This window comes from Pithys albifrons, chromosome 8 (assembly GCF_047495875.1).
Source record: "Pithys albifrons albifrons isolate INPA30051 chromosome 8, PitAlb_v1, whole genome shotgun sequence".
NCBI lineage: Eukaryota > Metazoa > Chordata > Aves > Passeriformes > Thamnophilidae > Pithys > Pithys albifrons.
The window spans coordinates 25,364,204-25,384,486 of NC_092465.1; the positions used below are offsets into that span (position 1 = coordinate 25,364,204).

The 20,283-nt window shown below is 38.4% G+C and overlaps 1 protein-coding gene across 5 annotated transcripts in view; it reads right to left on the reverse strand.

Moving 5' to 3' along the window:
• Positions 1-2,719: 2,719 nt before the first annotated feature.
• Positions 2,720-20,283, reverse strand: part of PDE1A (phosphodiesterase 1A) — a 183,917-nt gene continuing 166,353 nt past the window's right edge. For 4 of the 5 annotated variants that reach the window (XM_071562123.1, XM_071562124.1, XM_071562125.1 and 1 more), the window contains 3 exons: positions 11,321-11,596; positions 6,630-6,694; positions 2,720-6,257 (listed from right to left, as the gene is read on the reverse strand). In XM_071562123.1, coding sequence (XP_071418224.1) covers positions 6,138-6,257; positions 6,630-6,694; positions 11,321-11,596 — 461 coding nt within the window. In that variant the 3' untranslated portion in view covers positions 2,720-6,137. Of the gene's footprint in view, positions 6,258-6,574; positions 6,695-11,320; positions 11,597-20,283 lie in introns of all 5 variants that reach the window. The other variant, XM_071562127.1, reaches the window with a different exon arrangement.

Genomic DNA, 20,283 nt, shown 5'->3' on the forward strand with positions numbered 1-20,283 from the left:
ATCTGGGTTTCTTAGGTCAGATTTTTGTTTTGTAATACTGTTAAGCCAAACCTACTCTTACAATTTTTGTAATGATTCATTTGTCTAGTATATACTGACCCTTAGTGGTAAGCTGAGATTTTAATTGCACTGCCAAGTTTCTCAATTTTGCTTCTCTCTTTGGCCCAACTGTTCAGAAAATGGCAGGATATTTGCTGTGCATCAGGATAGTCTATCTATGTAAATAGCCCACCGTGTCTTCAACAGACATTAACAGGCACATGAAAATAATGTTGACAGGTGTTATTAGCTCCTCTGAAGGGAGGGCTGTGGGAAGCAGGAGTGTCGAAAGGTTATTCCAAAATGCAAAACAAAAACCTTGGCATTGAGAAGCAATACTCTCCACATAATGAGAAACAAATAAGAACTCAGTATCTGGCACTAACGAACACCTCAAGCTAACTGTGGAATGAGTATTAATTAGGTTTCCAAAATAGCATCTTTCTGAAAAGCAGCTGAGGTGTAATATTGCTCCTTATTAATCAAAGCAATAGGACAATGTGAACTCTGCAAAAAATAAATGGTTTGCAGATGGCTGTGTGCATCTTTTATAATGACAGAAGAACACAAGTTACATCTTTAAATGCCAGGGAGCCTTTCTGCATCTTCTCCTTTTCAGAGAGTGATATTTGCAGTTCTCAAGGCAGTGAGGAAAGTGTGTTGGTTTCTTATTACATTTTCCCTGCAGCATAAATTCTGTTGATGTGCTTCCCTAATCATGCTAATTATTCTGCCATATGTTGCTCTCATCTTTCTTTTTCTCTCCTAATGGGACATAGATTCTCCCTTTTGAATATGTCATTTGCTTATTACATTTATCAAGGGTTTTAACATTATATGGGACTTTTAATTGCTTTTCTAAACACTCAGCAGATTGAATATTAAAAACAGACATGAAGGTCAATTATAAATAATATTTAAATTGCTCATGACATTTTTATTCTCTAATTTTACTGGAAATATCAACTCTGTAGACATGCTCCTGTACCTACTATTTACTTGAAAATACACACATGTCCTCTAGAACTACTCTGGCTGCAGCCACAGTTCTGCCCTAATGCAAAGCACCTTGTGCCCAGCAGAATAGGGGTCTTTCCCAGATGGGAATGCTAAATTAAAGATGCATTTTACATCATGTTAAATGCTTGACACAAATATGCTGCCATTAATTTCAGTTGGGAACTACTGAAGTACCCCAAACAAAAAAGGTTCATTTCTGACTGCTTAGAAAAATACAGTTCTCTCTCAAAGCTGAGCAGTCTCAAAACAATAGAAGCACAACTTCAATAAAAAAAAAAATTTAAGATGACCTAAAGTTGAATAATGCTTTGTACAGAGACATTAGACCCTTAGAGTACTTTCCACTGCACAAAACAACAGTAAACCAGCTGAATACAGAGAAAGCAAGAGACAACCAATAATGGCACCATCTCTCCTGGCTTTCATGGAAATGCACCATAAGTGAATTTGACCCTTTGGCTCAGTGAATTTGGACTGAGATAATCATATCAAGCTTTATAGAAATAATTAGCAAATACTTTTATGTTACTTGATGTTTGTATTATGATACAAGTCCTAAAGTCCTTCTTGCAGGTTCAGGGCTGTTGCCTGTAGGTGCACCAGCATTAGGTCCTATATGGTGGTGAGACAGCTTTATAACTATAGTCCAAATAACTATGAAAAAAACATCTATTCGGCTTAACTATTCCATCTTAAAGCCAAGATTGTACCTGCCATTTTGATTTTGACCACCTTATTTAGGTATAACTTTATATTACTTCAGGTTTGTGATAATGACCTATACAGGATGTTGCAAATACACAAAACACATCAGCTTCAAAGTTCGTCATCTATGTAATCTGTTAGAAAAGCTTATTTGGTTAAGATATTATCTGTCCAATCTCAGTGAATGTAAAGCTCTCCCAAAATTCTCCCCACAAAGGCTGTAAGCAAAGGACTTGTCTAAGTACAAAGAGTATTTTGCAGTAAAGCCCAAAGCAGTTAAAATCCCATTTTTTAATAAGAAATTTTTCCCTTTATAACTCCATGGTTATTACTTGCTTCTTTGTTCTCAGGGGAATACTTAGACATCACAGTTTGATAAAACTTCTGAATGTTTGCCCTGGGTCATGGAAAAGGAGTCTCTGGAGACCCATTAAATACTTAAATGACCTGGAAAGTAAAATTATTCCAGGGAAGTAGCCTAAATGTTTGCACAGTGTTTGACAAAGGAGGCTTACTTTTACTCATAATATTAATGCCATTTCCACTCATTTTTCCATATAATTTTTCAAGGATGTGATTTTTTAAAAAATTAATTAAAAGGGATGAAATCCCCTCTCAGCCAAACCTTTGTTTGCTAAAGCTTAAATCTCTTTAAGCTGTTGTTGAAGAATGTTAGTCATACTTACACTTTCCTCTTTTACATATAATAATTGTAAAGTCTGTTAAAAATATACATTTTAGGCACTTACCACTAGTGATCTTGATTTAATTTGAAGTTATTTGTGTTACAGTAGTGGCTTCTTTGACTTCTGGCATCTCTACAACAGGAGAAAATCCTTTGTGTGTATAGCTCAGATAGCACTTGGAAAAAAGGAACTCCAAAGAATGTGGAATAAAGTAATCTTGATTTATTTCTTTCCATTTATTTCCAGTCTGAGTAGGAAGGCACCCTGTTTAATCCCAGTTACTCTGAATTTGGATTATAAAATTTGCCAGGCCATGGAGGTGTCTCTGAAAGTCAAACCCTTCCTGGGAACTGTTGCTAAAAGAACAGTCCCGGTGGTTCCTTCAATTTCAACCCACAGTAAGATTTTTTATGTGTGTAAAAAATGTTCTATTGGTTATATTTTCCTTCATGTGAGGGCTATTTTAGCCATAAATGCTAAGGAAAGGCTTGCTTAAAGTTTCCAATCAGGCTATGAAGATGCAAGTGAGTTTGTGTGGCAAACTGATATAGTTATGGGAAAAAGGTGAAGTCTCAAGTGGGTGAAAGGGTTGGAAACAACCATATATGCTGTCTCTTCTCAAAGACAACCATAGGCAAAAGGACAAACAAGCTTCAGGAAAGCAAATTTGGAACTAACACTCAGGAGCTTCACAATCCTTGCCCTCAAAGCAAATTTATTTGGGAAGATCATAGGAAATATGGACATATACAGCAGAATAAAAACACACAGTTGTAGATTGTCTTGTTGAAAATTAAATAAAAAAAATACTGGCTAGATCATAACCCATAACAGAATTACATAGTATATCTGTCTGATATCGCAAGATAAAAATATAAAATAAAACTCTTGAGGGCTTATCTACAGCTACAGCCCCTCAGTGCGCTCAGTGCAGGTACATGCCCATAATGCTGTGGGAGATGCAGATACAAACACCAGTTCTTATGGCCCCATGCAGTGTTTTGGTAGCGCAGCCTTACAGGTTTCAGAGATAAACTACTGCTCAGTGAGAGCTCTCCCAAGGCCTTTCTGCCATCCAAACACAAATTTCACCCAGAGTCAAAGCCTTAACTAACACACGTTGGCTGTATCAGTCATCTCCACCAAAGAAAATTTCTCTTCATCCAAACAACACACCATGCTTTGGGTCATATCCAGGTAAAATCTTGCTAATGAAGGAAGGAAGAAAGAAAGAAAGAGAATCAGCTGGCAATAACAAAAAACTAAGGACTCTTTTTGTGTTTCAGAAACATCTACCACTGTGATTAAAACTGAATACAAATTAGCAAATAGGATTACTTATACAAAAATCATACTTCCAAATTAATGAATGAATTCTGCAGGCAATGAGTGCCTCCTGTGCATTCAGGAGTTCCTTTTAGGTTTTACAGTGGGAGATCTTGGGGCCCACTATGACAACAGGACACTGGGAGCCCCACGGGATGCTTCAAGTTCTCTGCAGAATCTGTTATGTGATCTGCTTACATTTCCAGGTGAAAATTTTTGCAGAGTAATAAATTGTAATGGGATAGAGACACAATAAAAAAAGTCAAGTTCAACTACAGCAAAAATCTGGAATTGAAAATACAATAAAAAGATCAAATTCTGATTGTTCCAGACTTTTAGTCTCAGTGAATCATAAATTACAATGTTGAAAAACAGTCAGTAACAAATACTTAACAGGCCTAGTTTTTAAAGATAATAGTCATCTTTTGTTCTTTTCAAATTTGGAGGGAACTGTAGGTGCTCAATTTATCTGAAATAAGGTCCCAAGTTCTCAAATCTTAATCAAAAAGATTTTCCACTGCATATACAACTTACAATTAAAAAACAGTCTGTTATGATCATTATGTTTCTTCTCTTGTCATAAGGACAATAAGAAGCCATAAGATGGTTTAGATTTTATTACAAAGGAAAAAAAAAAGAGTCCAACATTCCCAAAAAGAATGCAAAGGCGCACAGAGTGGTCCAGGCTATTAATGATATTAATGATTTGCTCAAACACTAGCAGAGAATATATAAATTCTTAACTCTTAGCAAAAAATATTGATTGCGTTATGACATATATGATACAAGTTCATTTGTTAACATTTCATTCATTAACTTCACTGTACAGAAACTTGTCCATGCTAAATACAAGCCCTGGACCAGAAACATAAAACAATTTAAATGCATTTTTTACATCCTATATTCACAAACATTTCTTAAGTTAAAACTATGCATACTACTTATGCATAGCACGCATATGGCTTACATAATTAATGACAGGAATTCCACCTTTTGGCATGCTCTTAGCCCATGGCTCAGAGCTTACACTGTTCCCAGCCCAATTTTGATTGCTCTGCTCTCAGAAAAGAGACAGTCAACAGAGATGGACATGTAAAGGTCCCTCAGTCCACGGTGATTGTTTTATGGTTCCTTCTTCAGTCAGGACAAAGGGTATTCTTGTTGAGGTTGTGCCTGATGCCTATTGAGCTCTGGTCAGACCCTGAAGCAGTGGATGAACGTAGGTGTCAGTCCCCCTCAGCACAGGGGGTAGTGCCACTGCCCCATGAGTCCTCTTCAGGGCAGACCATGGCTGATTATAAAGATTTTTTGGTCAGTGAGGTAAATAACCACAGGGTCCAAAGAGGGGATCTGGGAGTGCAGCAGCCCGAGACACCCAAGTGCCTATAACTTGGAGCAGAGCCTGGAAGTTTCCTGGCAAATTCCAGCCAAGGGAAATGAGGTTGGCTGCAGCCACAAGGGACACCCAGACAAGTCAGGAGGGGTCACGTGCAGCTTGAGAGGAGTGGAGATGAAAATGGAGTTTCTTTCCAGGCACAGTTTGGGCTGGAGGGCTCATTCGGAGGCTTCTTGCAGAGGTAACTGCCTGTGTGCTCTGGTTTTGCTACCCCTCAGAAAGAAATAAACACTAGCAAAGATTTTGCAGGATGTGAGCTGTCAGCTTTGCATTTGAGATAAACCATGATATAAGGCCTCAGTGTCACTTTCCAATTCTGTCTGAGAGGCAACACAGTATTTTGCTGAAGTGAAGCAATTTTCATATATTCCTGTTGATGTCTCTTCTACCTTACAGAACAATAAGCACCATTGCTGATGTCTTCCAAAATACTACAGGACTCAGAATGTTTTAATCTTTAACACTGGATGCTATTAATTAATTTTAAAGAGACATTCAAATTCTTCTTTGCTCAACACCAGTTCTGTCCATATGGCAGCCACTGCAGTTGGGAAGAAACATCATCTCTTCAGGCTGGTCAGTGCAACTCTACAACTTCCCTGTACAGTCTGTTTATTTCCAGATATTTTAAGGAAACTAACAAGTAGGACTTTTATGTTGCATGCAGTATGATTGCATGAACAGGTATTCAGAAACACATTTTATTTTGACTTTCCATTTTTGCTGCAGTGACATGTAATAGCAATCCCAGGCAGATGATAAATGTGTTTTCACATGTCTTGTGGTTAACTGGAAATGTCTGGTGTCAGTGATGCAATGCAACAAAGCAAGGTCCAACTTTGGCTGAAAAAATTGTTTTGGCTAATTTAAGAAAGCAGAATAGAAGAGGAAATAGCAACAACAAATACAACTGAAATCTTGCAAGTTGTTAAATGCCTTGAGTTACCAGCTCAGGGTTTTACATTTTACACTTTTGAAGATTTTGTCCAATAAGTCTCCACAGTAACAGGATGATCCAAGAACAAGTTGACAGATGATAGCCTCTGAGAGCACGAGGTAGGACCAGCTAGAGTTCTTCTCTTCTCCTGCAAGAGAGGTCAAAAGAAAATTCACAAACAATAAAACTTTGATACTACTACTTCAAATATTTCAGATATTTGAATTGAGGATGGTTCATTGCATGATCACTTAGTCTGACATTAAGGATTCAGAGATGTGAAAGTACTGGTTTTCCCTTCTTTATATTCAATGGGTTTTATGCTTCATAGAAAGTGGGGTATGCTGTCCCCTTATTTTCTAATAAAACCACAACTGAGATAGAACCAAGAGGTTAATAATAGCACCAAATGAGCCTTTATAATATAAAATTCTCTTAATTAAAAGAAAGAAATGACAAAATTACCTGTCCTGCCTGAAATATCAGAAGCTTTTAAGAAATAGCAAATCTAGTTTTGTACCAGTGTTTCATTCTGCTCCGTGGCTTTTACCATATCTTCTGACTTCTTACAGTGTTTAGACTCACCTGGAAGATAAACAAATGTGACTGGGAACCTGAGTGAGGAAGTCAACCAAGTTAAGAGAAACTGCACAGCTGTACACAGACAAAATCTTGATCCTTAAGACTTTTTTAAGGTTAAAATGAGGTTTCAGTCACTGCTTTCTTTAATTGATTTCTCACCAGAGTGAGAATCAGACTGAATTAACTAATCATTATGGGTTATCTACTAGGATTTTGCCTACAATGAAATCAATAAATCACAGCATGAAACAAAGCTATGAAGACATTTACATGAGCGTTAATAAACTTTCTTCCACCTTACTGAAAAATCCTTACTGTTTAAATCCTCTTTACTGTAGGCTTTCAAATCAGAGTAAACTTCTCCCAGATAAGGAAAGATGCCAGAGTCAAGTTCTAGGAATTCAATTAATTCAGTCAGATTGGAGCAATGACACAGAAAGACACAAGTAGCTTTCAAACTAAGTGATACAACATGAATTTCAAACCAACAATCATACCATTAGGCTGTTGTTTAAACTATTCTTGCAGTAACTTTGAATAAGTTCAACTGAGCAAATGATACACTGAGGTGGTAGGCCTGGGAACAGTGTAGCAAACTTACAGTTTATAGTTAGTTATTTACTAACTATATCTAGTAACTTCTCAGTTTTATCCAGTGATCCAAGTGATCCCACCATTGAGAAGAAACACTGAACTGAAAATGTGAAAAAGGAAAAGCATAGAAGTCTCAAAAGTGGAAAGGATGAGCTGGGGAAGCATAAAAGTTACAAAAATAAAAACAGAGAAGGGAATATTTTTGAAAGCCACAAAACAAAGGTACAAGTAGCGAGAGGGAAAGCAGATGATGCATGAGCTGAAAGGAAAAATGGAAAGATGATGACCAGTTGAAGTTGAAGAAGAGGTTGACAGTTTAAAAAAGAGAATGAGAGGAGAGGAAAGGGAACTCAAGAGATTGAGGTAAGAAGAAAATTAATACCTGTGAATCTATCATGGCTTCACTGTATACAAGTAAAAATTGCTACTGATTTTACCCCTGTTTCATTGCCTTGAATGGTGGCAGAGTGGGTGCTGCCCACACTGTAATTCAGCCACCAGCAGATGGGCCATATTCCCCCAAGCAGCATCTTACACCATCCCCCTAATTTTACATAAATTTAGTGTAGGTAGAATACAGACAACCAATACTTCAAAGGCTTTTAAAGTCTCAAAATTGGACTAACATGAATTAGAACCAGATCTTTCAGCCTGTGGCTGTTTTTAGAGGGATTTAGTAGAACTTTATTAGCATTATTATCCATAAAAACAAAGAAGAGAGAGAATAAGCATGAAAGCAAAATCTATTGATCTAAATATTTGAATTTTATATGTAATGTAGAGCAGTTAGTAGTTTTAGAAGTGGGATAGATGTGGTTTGTGAAGCTTTCAAACAAAATCTTTGTATGTTTAAATTTCATAAAACTAAATACTAACTTCTAAGACATATAGCTTTCTTCCTGTTAGTGCATCAGGTTTTTCGTTTGATACAATCTGCCCTTTGAATGGTTGCTAATGGTTGTTATCTTATAAACCTCGCCCTTTTTACGAAGACATTTTTATGAACATGTTTGCTTTTTTAATCTAAGCTTCCCTCCATCCTTATCCCATGCATGAGAAGGGTGCCTGACCTTAGTGCCAGCACAGCAGTCCATGCCTGCCCTGCATGGACACAAAGGGCCCCACACTCTGCTGAGCACCACAAGGCCAGCACGGCACTGAGTGGTCACTAAGCATTGGTATGGCATGGATGATGACTTGGTGTCACCTGCACTACCATAAATCAAGCTGGCATGTTGCTGGTGTGGATCTGCCCCCTGCTATTTAACCTGGTTGTTCTCCAGAGGCTCTTAGTTCCTGACTGCTGAGGATGCTGAATGTTTTGCCCACTCGATGTGACTGGACAGTCCTCTGCTGTCATAGTTACTGGTGATCTGTTTTATCACGGATTTATTATCTCCCTTACATTTTGATACTAAGGATTAATGTAGCTATCATTACAAGTGAGAAGTTAGAAGTGTGCCAATTAGCATTTATAAATCATTGAAATGTAGAGTCATTTAATTAAACATAAGCAGTTTTTTAAATTAATGTTCTAATTAATAGATCACTCAGGAGAAAAGGAAAATCATCACTTAAAAAAATCATCTTATAATAGTTTCATTTAATCTTATGCCACTGAATTAAATGAAAATGAGATGCTGGAAAGGACAAAAGTATTGTGGAGAAAAACAACAGTCAGTTACAATTGCAGTGTTTCTTACAGTGACCCTCTGGTTCTCCCTTTGCACCGACCAGGACCCAGGGCAGAGCTATTCCTGTTACTGAAACGTGATAGTCTACAAAACTACACCTAGAAAGAGATGTGATAGAAGGAGAGGAAAACAGTCCCTTTGTAATTATTTTAAATGGGGAACTCCCTAAGGCATCATATACATCCAAACATTCATTGACTGTTCCCAAGAATGCAGACACATCATTTTCGCGTGTTCCCCATCTGTGTTATGATTGAATCACTTACTTACAAAAAACTTAACTGAATTTTCTTCTTTTTATACAAGGCAGAACAATGACAGCTAATGTGAAATTTCAATCTGGATAACCATGTTGCTTTTCTTCTTCCTTTCTCATTCCCCCAGCCCCAGCACCAGCAGGTGCTCACTTCTCTGCCCTGGGAGTCAGCAATCACTCTGGACATCACTTTAGCCTTGTGCCTCCCCATGCTCTGCACAGAACACACAGAAGTAAGAGAGTCTAGCATGGAGAGTGCTAATAATGTCCTGATAGATGTATAGTGTCTCTTAGAACCCTGAAATAACTCTAATGTGTGAAACAAGTTAAAAATGTAAGGTCATGTGTATGCTACCTTCTGCTTGCTTGAAGCAACATTCCATTGAATGTGTCTGAGCTTGGTTAAAAGAGTCCTGGCTGGATCCACTGGCCACCCACAGAGGTGCAACCATGAAAAGTGGAGGTGCAGCCCATGCTATATCTCCCTTCTGTGCTGAGTACTGCACCATGCACTACACACTCACTCTTGAGCATCTCAAACAGAATTTTACAACTGCTGGAATGTGTTCAATCAATGGCATGAGCAGTAGTCTCTACTTTTTACACACTTTTCACCAGCAGATTAACAAATTCTAAGAAATCTCTGTTCTCATTAGAAAGATGGAATGTAAAGATTGACAATGTAATCAAGTGAACTAATTACATGCTGAATTGTGTCAGCATTTCTGTTGGTCAGCCATCTAAAGACCCTCAAAGACAGTTACACCACAACTGCCTTCTGCAGAGTCTGAAAGATAAAAGATGCAGCTTTTCCTACTGTGTTCCTCATCCAGGAAACAGGGAACTAACTTTTCTAAGGCACTTAAATTTCAAGTTGGGCTTTAACACAAAAACTAGTGTAAAAAAGACATGTCAAAAGATAAAAAATGTCAGTTATTAGACAACTTCAAATGCTGTGAAAATAATTTTAGTGTAAATATTTTGATGTAGGACCCTAAATTAGCCATCTGTTATTTCTGATGGAAAAAACCTGTCAACAATAAAAGCATGGAGCCCTGGAATATGAAACCCTAGAATAAGTGGGAGTTCTCCATAAAAAGCATTTATGAGAAATGTGCCAAGACATATACTCATGTCTAAGCTCAGTCTTATAAGCACTTCAGTGTTGCTGCTCAGACAATGCCATACTTCTGGCACAGTATTGCAAGGCTTACTCTCCTAACAGCATTAATGAGTTTAGCATTTTAATTAAAAGTCAGCAATAGAAATGTCATTTTATGTCTTGATTGAGTTATTACTAGCCTAATATCTCAAAGCTTATTCTAACTACAAGCAAACTCATAAAACAAAATGAAAATGCACAAAGCCTTTCTCTTCCTTGGATATCATCTATTCTTATTGCTTGAGCATCTTGTCCTTAATATTGTGTTTCAATCACTAGATACTAAACATACTCATCTTATGACATAATTCTTCCACATTAAAAAACATATTCTGACATTTTATGGATTTTCTGGCCGTTCCACTTGTCCTGCAACTACAGGCAGGTGACACAGTCCCATGACTACTACAGTTAGCAAATTCCATCTACTTAAACTTTAAGTTCACACTACATTTGGTACAAAAGATGGGGTTTATAAAATAACAATCATACGAGGTGCCTAAACTAAGGGGAGAACATTTTAATACCACAATTACTTATTAAAAGAGAAAATATGAGATAGTTCTGTTTTGAAAGTTTACCTTATTCTCCAATAACAAGCTATTTAATTGCAAATACATATCTTTAAATTACTCTAAAATCATTCTTATGGTTCAATTAAATTATAGTGTGCAAAAAAATTCTAGTAGATACCAAATAGCTGATATCAAGAAGCTGATATTTGTTTATATCAAACAGCTTCTATTTGATGGTTTTAGGACACTACTTTTCACATGCCTAAAGAAAGTGGCTGGTGGTTTCTACAACACCTTATTTCAATATTTCACATTACTGTTGCTGTTTGACGGGGAGATACCAGACACTGCTGCCACTCGCCGTGGGCAGCTCCCTTAGCCTGGCTGTGCTCTGTGCTGAGGCATTACCATTCAGTGGGTCTGTGTGCTGGGCCTCCTGCTGGGCATCGCTGAGATCCTTCTGGTTCACATCAGAGTTAGTGCATTTTTCTGAGCTGGATTCATCACTCAGAGGAGTGTCCAAAGAGACTACTTGTAGGACGATGGATCTGGGAGGACAGGTTGTACCATCACTTCCCTGACTACTCTCATTTTGTATCCTTGTTGTCTCTTCCTGTAACTGTGCATCTGTGGAATTTCTGCTTTGGTCTTTTTCCTGTTCACCAACATCTTTCCCAAGTTCTTCTACAAAGAGGGAACAAAATAGGTGAATTAGAGAAGAAGGATAAGCCACAATTTTTTGATTTCAGAGTAGTGATGGATAGAGCTGCACATGGGGACACTGCACATGAGGGCATGCCCACTGCTGTGTTTAATATGGCTCAGATTCTGCTCCTGATTGTATTACTGCCACTGAACTGCAGTGGTCCTCTTCCTGGTTTGATGTACCTCTTTTTTGGCCATAATACAGAGCAAGGAGCATCATCAGACAAACACTATTCTGAAGGATGGGAGCAGGAGGACTCCGTCTGCAGGCATGTCCCACTGCCGTAGTGTTTGCCACCACAGGACTAGGAAGAGCACATCAGTTCCACAAAAGGAGAGGGCATGGAGGGGAGCACCTTGCTAGGGATGGGGCAGGCATCAGAACTGAAGGGAAGCCCTGAAGAAAATTGGTCCATCAGCCTGGAAAAGTCCAAACTGTCAGCTCATACAGAGCTTCAGCTGGAACAAGTTATAGGGGTTACACATGTGCTATCCAGTTCTGCTCTCACTATGGAAGGGCACACACAGAACAGAAAGGAAGAAACACGGGGAAATTGTGCTTCAGGAGAGGGCAGCAATACAAAAAATACTGTTTGTGAAAGGTTCTATTTCTTGCTGTATTGCAGAGACTTGGAGAACAGTACAAATGAAGTGACCCAGAGTAAAAGGAGACAGAACAGAACAGCATAGAGAGGTAGTACCAGGGTAGCTGGAAGATTAAAAAAGGTAGAAAAAGCAGAGAATGGAAAAGGTGGAGAGTCCAACAATAAAAAAAAAATAAAAGAAGTACCATCTTCCTGGAGGCCCTATCGCTCTTGCTATTAGAATCTGCATATCATAAAGTTAAATTTTAAAATCTGTACACTACCACAGAAGATAACAAACGCTATCAATTTAAAAAGTGAAAGCATTGCAGCTCCAATCAGTTGCACAAAACAGTTGCATAAAATTTCTAACTTGGCTGTGTACACTATATTAAGGAAGGAAACAAAGTATTTGGATACTTATTGAGGTCAACTGGCAGCTTCCAGAAACTCTGATTGTGAGTGACGAGCCCAAATCCAGACCAGAAGTGAATTGCACATGACAACTCAAAGATAGCCCAGACTGTAAGCACATTTTACCACATCAGCCTTTGGCACTACCTCATTTTTCTGAATCCAGAGACAAGTTCCCCCAAAGTACAATTTGGTCTGTGAAATAGAATGGAAAGGAAAGGAACAGCTCCAAACCTGAACGGATGTGCAGAAGCATGGAATAGCTAAATAATTCCCTTCTTTATACTTCCTAGTATACTTTTCAGAGCAATACCTAAATTGTTAAGCCATTTCCCCCCAAACTTTAGAGACTTGATTGTTTTGGATTCCAAATCTTCTGAAATTTGGACAGGTACTCTTTTTCTAAGACTTCAATGCAGCTCTTACAAAGAAGAGGTTGGGCTAAAGCCAGTGAGAAATATGTATATGGAACTTGATGCAAACTATGTTCAATCTAGATATGTTAATTAAAGCATTTGTCACTCATTATATATTCTATCTACATAAGCCTTTCTTTCCCAAGAAAGTGATTTATTTATATGCCATATTTGCCTCCAAATGGCAGAGCCATAAGCACTTTTCCTTAACTTCATAAAAATCCTCAAAGAAATTAAAAGCTAAAATATTTCTGATGCTGTTCAGATGTGTCAGTAGGTTAAAGAAAGCAAAGCTGAATTATAAACACACATAAAATTGTAATATTAATGTAGCTCACCCTGGTGAGTTTTTTTAACCAGAAAGGAAGTGAGAAGAGACAGCATTTTTCTCACTGAATGTTATTTTAGAGTGATACTAAAGAGAATTCAGATTTGTCTTGGTGTAACTGGATGGCAAATGAATTTATTTCATATTAGAAGGTTCAGAATATTCATACAGGAAAAACCTACTATTATTTTTGTAGTTCATAAAGCTGAACATTTAAACTTCAAATTGTTCTCATTCACTTCCTACCAAAATTAAATTGGCAAATGAATTAACAGTTTAATCATAACAATGCTGCTGGCTGGTTCTTGACTTATGTCATGTTGGTCTCTAATTTCCATGACCGCCCTTGAGACGATTGCAGACATGTCTGCTCAAGGGCACCAAAAACAGAGCCAAACTCTAACTCAGGACTATGCACTAACTCAGGACAGACAGAGCTTTGAAATGGAGTATCACTGCACCAAGACACACTGGATAGCATACTACTTAATTGTCATGCCTATTGCATTTAAACTGGCGTGAGACTATTTCAAAAGTCAGTAGAAAGGAATATATGAGAAAAATATTATCTTTTCTAAATGTGAAAAATACTGCAGAATTCTACAATCCATGGAGTTAAAACTATTGCTAAATGTCAGTCTTTTTATGATGATAATATTTTCTGTGATTATGATTCCATGGTGGCAAACTTTTAGTCATTTTTGGTTAAAGAAGTTTGAAGAAAAGTATCTTGTCCACTTGGGAGGGCTTTGTTCAGAACAACCCTAGCAGCTCAACTACCACGAGTTGATGGTAAGAGTAACTGAGACTGAGAAGCTTCAAGTGCAAAAACCTATATAATGATATCACAGCTGTCATTGAAACCTCAAATCCTTTTTCCAGATGTTAAGTCTCTCACTTGCTTCATGTCTGACTCTATGGTCTGACTTGTTTTGCTCCACTCAGCTTCAACCCCTATTAAATCCACTGTAAAAAGATTAAAAATACCGTGGATGTCAGCCACTTTTGAAATATGCTCTATGTGCTGGAAAAAATACAGATTTCTGCTTTCTGTAACAACTAATAATTGTACCCTATATTATACAGGACCTTTATATTGCTTATCATAATTGGCATTTTCTATAATTTCTGCTGTCCTGTCACTCTGATGAAACAAAATTATCCAGCAGTCTTTAAATGAGGCTGAGATTAGGACAGTGATCAAATAACTAAAATTCAAGCAAGACACTGATAAGTTATACTATCAGTGTAAGAGAAATGGAGCTGGCATGGTGTTTAATCAACACTGCTGCACAGTAAGAATTGTAATAATTACTGTGGTAGTCTCTATCTCCACAAATGGCCAGGACCCTCTGAGGGCAGTGGCAAGGCTGCTGCCCCTCACCTGACATTTGCAACATTGCCAATATTCAATAAGAACAAATAAATGAATGAGGTATAGAAGATTAAATAACCATCCACCTTGGCCTTCAGAAAAATCCTTCTTATTTTGGGTGGGGTGAGTGGCTCAGCGAGGCACTGACCAGCTCTGGGACCACCATATCCATTCAGACAAAGGCAGGCAGAGGTGTTTTGTGCAGTGCAGTGGACTCAAGAAATGTGTTACCATTGCTACTGGTTTTGCTCTCTGTGCTATCTCAGTAAAGGTGCCAGGACCCAGGCCTGTTTACACAGATCCAACAGTTTGGTAATGTTTTCTTTACAAGAATCCAAGTGTTATTCAGTGAAATTTGTGTGAATCCATCTATAAAACAAATGGCTTCTCCTAGCTGGTCTGTTAGGGGTGACTGCATCTTGCCCCTCTCTTCTGTATTTCTGTGTCATTTCTGAACTCAAACCTCAAATCACGGTCCTTTATGAGAAGGAACAATGACATTCAACACATAAACATGATACAAGTGCTGTGGTTCTTGTGTTTAGGCTGGGCAAAATAATTGTTATGCATTGCTTTGTTTGGAAAACTGGCAGGACTTATAAGGCAACAGCCAAATTTCAGAATAGCTGGCATTCCAGTACTGTGCTATGGGACTCTCTGGTCCCTTCTGCTGCTGCAGAAGCTCTGGAGAGTCTGCATTATAAACTACAACACTGCTTTCCCCCAGCTCTGCTCTTTTACTGCCTGTGTATGCAGTAACACTTTCAAGACATGGTCTAAGGGGTGAGGAAGCTTTTCTACATTTCCAAACTTTCTCTTCTGTATATGTCCAGACATCCATTCTTTCCTCACCTTTCTGTAATAAGGAACAGAGCATTCAACTACTATCACCTGCACAGTACAGGGCTTATAAATTACCTTTCTGTTTACAGAAGCTGCATCACTTGAGCATGTACTGACTTAACAAGAGTGGAGAGGAAAAACACAGAAGCCATGTGTAAGCAGGACATCTCAACCCAGCTAATGGCAGGGACTGGCACAGCACTAAACACCAGTAAAACAAGCATTTGCTGGAGCAGATTGCTACTTTCAGTGGCTGTGTTTAAAATAAGCTATCATATCTTACCCTTGCAGAAAGACAAAATGACATGAAAGGTTTAATGATTAGAAAATTACTGGATTAATGAGGAAAGCTGTTCATCTTCATTGAGAGTTAAATTATCTGAGGACTGTAATGAAGAATGCTGCTGGATATTATGGACTCTGTATACTACCACAAACTTTGATTTCTAAGTTTGTCTGCCTTCTTTTTTACTGTAAAACAAAATTCCAGAAAGCAGTGACAACCAACCAAAACCATGACAACCTGGAAGGAACTGCACCCTTCTAAAAGACATGTTCTCACATCAGCCATTTTAAAGAGAAGGGGAAGAGACCAGGACAAAGTATCACAATTATGCAGAAAATGAGAGGACTGATGCTGGTGCCTCTGAAATTTCCAAGTCTAAAGACATGTCCTAAAGTTCCCAATCAATTGTGATTTTCCCCAAATAATCTACTACTTTCAAACCCAAGAAAGTACTGCAGCAGCCTACAGTTATTTAAACACTGATTCCTTCCTCGTTCAACTCCTCACACAAATTTCATCACGGATGTAGGAGTATATAAAACCACTGAAAACCATGTACTCCAGTGGCACTTGATGTTACAGCATTATGTCATATAAAAAAAGTAGCAAATACTTAATTAGCTACCAAAACTTTTCACTAAAGGAATTAGTTGAAAATAGTTTGTGAGTTTCTGGTTTCCTAGGGTTGCTTACCTCCACCTTTTACTTCTCTTCTGCTGTTCATCTTTAAGCATAGGGGCTTGAATGCTGGAACTTTCAGGACAGGGAATGGAAGGGACATGCTGCTCTGAGCCTACTAAAGGGAAAAGGTGCCTTAAATCATGTAGACTGGCATGTGCAGAGGTGAGCCAGCTCTATGGTGTGTACCCCACAGAGAGGTAAAACAGGTTCCATTATCAGGCCAGTTATCATTCCTTAGTCTGCCGTTTACCAGGTATTGCCAATACCAAATGTTTTTTCCTACTCTTAGCTTAACCAGTTCATTGCACATACTCAGACTATCCTTCTTTTCTCACTGATCTAACATGTTTTTGAATTAGCTCAAAAACTGCTTATGACCTAAACATTTTAGCACTGCAATTAAAATCACTGTCACTGATACTAGATGGGACTCCTTTAGACTCCTGAATTAATTTTTTTCCAATATATTAAAACAGTCCATTAGAGTAGATTTCATGTGCCAAACTGTCAGTCGGTTCCTGTGCCTGTCACACACATCCTCCCACTGCCCACCCTTCCTAGCGGCTGCTAAATCACATTAACGTGCTATCAGATCATCACTCTTGCATTTTCTCATTTCGGCAGCTGCTACTCTCTTTTATTAGTGAGTCTGCAGAGAAAATGATTCAGACAAAATGGAACTGAACCCTGCGGTTATTGTGGCTGGAAGTATGCAGGACTGAAAGTGCCTGAGGGGGGCCGGCAGGTACCATGCAGAGGTCTTTCAGAAGAGACATTTGTTATTCAAAATTGCTGCCCATGGGGAAAAAAAGTTGATCTCTACTCCAAAGACGTAATAGTTGTCATCTTTCATATTTTTACTATCAAAATTAAGCAGAGGACAGTGTGAGAGACTCATTCAGCCTCGTATTTTTCATGCCACCTGGATGAGGTCAGTCATCCCAGGCACACACTTTCAAGCCATGCAGTCCAGTGCACTGCCACAAGGTGTTGAGGACATTTGTCACTGACTGCTGCTTTCCATACAAATAATGCCAGCTTTGGGTCAGGTCCTATAGTACCTAATTCTTTAGAAGAGTAACATAAGCATATAATGAGAACAAGTAACTCTGCTGTTGTATTATCCTGAGGATGAATGTTAGCTCATTTCAATGATGGGCCCATTTGACTGGCAGCTGGACTCGTGGTGTGCACATTGAATTTCTTTATGTTATTATATGACTGTCCTTACCTGTCTGTGTCTCTTTCTGTTCACTGTAAAGTGAAAATAATGATAATTATTCACCCCTGTAACTTTATTTACAATGATATCTACTGAACAGATGGTAAGCATGATTACTAGTCCATACCACTGCACTCTCTTAAGAGTACCTGAGCTTGCCAATCACTGATCAACTTTATTAGTAAACCTTTGGAACACTTTTATAGAACAATCTAAGCATGAAGAAATAAAAATTATAAGTATAGGGAATAAACATTGCATTTAAAAATATTAAATAATTGTGTTACAATTTTTCTGTATTCTAAGAACGGCACCATAAAGTATCTTACATGATAGTTAAATTTTCCCCACAGGTTTTCTGTTTCTTACAGGTTTCTCAGTAGGTCTATAACTTTCAGACCTTAAAATCCACTTAGCAAACAACTTCTCTAATGGAAGAACATCTCATATTCATCTGAGTATATTTACTGTCTATTTGCTACAACTACCATAACTGCAAACAGCAGCAGCCATCAACAGTATGTGTTGAAAAAAGCACAGGATGGAACAGTATCTTTATCACTGTGTTGAGTTAAATTAAGACAGATTATCTGGTGATTGGGGCTTGGAATATTAATTAAACATCAAGGCTTTCAAATTAGAATCCCAGATGTTTGATCATTATGGTAATTCCCTGTTAACAGCATTCCCTGAAAGACCTGAGAAACATTCCTCTAATTCTCCAGTGGTGAAAGGTTGAAGACCCTTAGGCTATAGAGCACTGAGCTTCTCTGCATCAATTATACAAGGCATGGCCTTTTTAGCAAAGTGGAGCCATCCTATTTATTGAGCTTTCTGTTAAGGAAGCTTTCAAACAGCTGCCAGGTAGAAAAACCCTTTCCTTACTAACACAGGACTTCCCAAAAACAAAGCACACTCTTCCTTGCATAAGCTGTTTGCTCTGTACCAAGTCTCAACAGCAACTACCTTTTCAGGGAGAGGTAGAACCAGCATCACCACATACCCTGTCAAAAACCCTGTCAGTGGGGCTTGGTCTGCCCTGGACTATCTGGGCATAGAAATCAGATCATCTTCTCCAGCTTTTGCTAAGGGATCCCTTGCTCCAGCTGAACTGCCTCCCAAACAGTGCTATGTGAGTAGCCCAATCCTAAAAAGTGAGAGGCTGAATTGAGTTCAAATCATCCTCAGGAAATTACATGGATTGTTTCTAGTTTCCTCTTTATATTCCTTATGCATCTGTGTACTACATTTTACAGCTTCTCCTGAGCCCATGAGCTAATCTGGGAACAATACACAGTGTTTGCAGAGCCCATTGACAAGAATGAAGATGGTTCTTCTAACAGCAGAAGTTGTGCTTGTCACAGTCAGTTCAGGAAGTGTGTTTGAAGATCTACACTAGCAGCTAACCTGCTTACTACCACAGCACACTGTCCTCAAACACATGACCTCCTCAGTGCGTTCAGCAATTCCTGACTTGGCACGAACTACCTAGCAAGGAACAACGACAGCAATGACAACAGTCCTTTCACTCAGCAGTGATTTATCTCTGTCATTTCTTCTCTCATATATGTTGCTACTAACCTATGAAGAAAACACAACTCCATACATATGCCCAGAGCAACCTGAAGACTTTTCATCAAGCAATAGAGTCAGAGAAGGTAACATGAGCTCCAGACAGGATGGGACTAATTATCTGAAGTTCAAGGTCTCAGGTTATTCACTTACAAGCTTAGTCAACTGGACTGTAATCTGAAAAGAATTTCAAGTGGAAAGCGGATGTATTGCAATATTTTTTTTCTTTACTAGATGTGCATTTTGCACAGTCTGATTAAGGATTTTCAGTCTTTGCAGGGTACAGCTTCAGAGCAGATATACTGGACCATTTGGGGAAGGTTTCCTCTGCCATTAAGTGATAAGGAACTTGTGTGCTACCTCAGATAGTGCTCTATAGATGGCTACATTCACTTAGTGGAAAACACCTTTCCAGCAGTCCTTAGGGCTCACATATGGACTATGGACTCAGATATTCCATTCCAAATGAATGGAAAATATCATAACACCTATATAATCACCCAAGCTTTTAAAAAAAAGCCCCTTACTATCTGTTTACTAATGTAATATAAACAGGTACTCAAAAGCATTGCATTATTCACAAGGTTCCTCTAGAGTCTAATCAGGCACCCTGACTTTGCCATCCTCCAAGTCAACTCCAGATGTTGCTGCAAGCAGTCTCTTTTTGGGAGCAGATTTCTATAAATCTCTTCTTCACACGGAGGTTTAAAATACCAGATTCAACCACAATCACACAGAGAATACTGTTCATCAGGCTCTGGCCTCAACACCAGCCATTTTCATTTGCCCATTAGCTTTCCTAACAGACATTTTACTGCAATTCCATAATTCTGTTCAGGAAGTACTTAGACATACTTCATTAGTCAAGTTGATGGAAGGAAAGAAGGTTAGGACAACCAAAATCTCAACAAAGTCTATGGAGCCTTGAACACTACCATCCTTGTT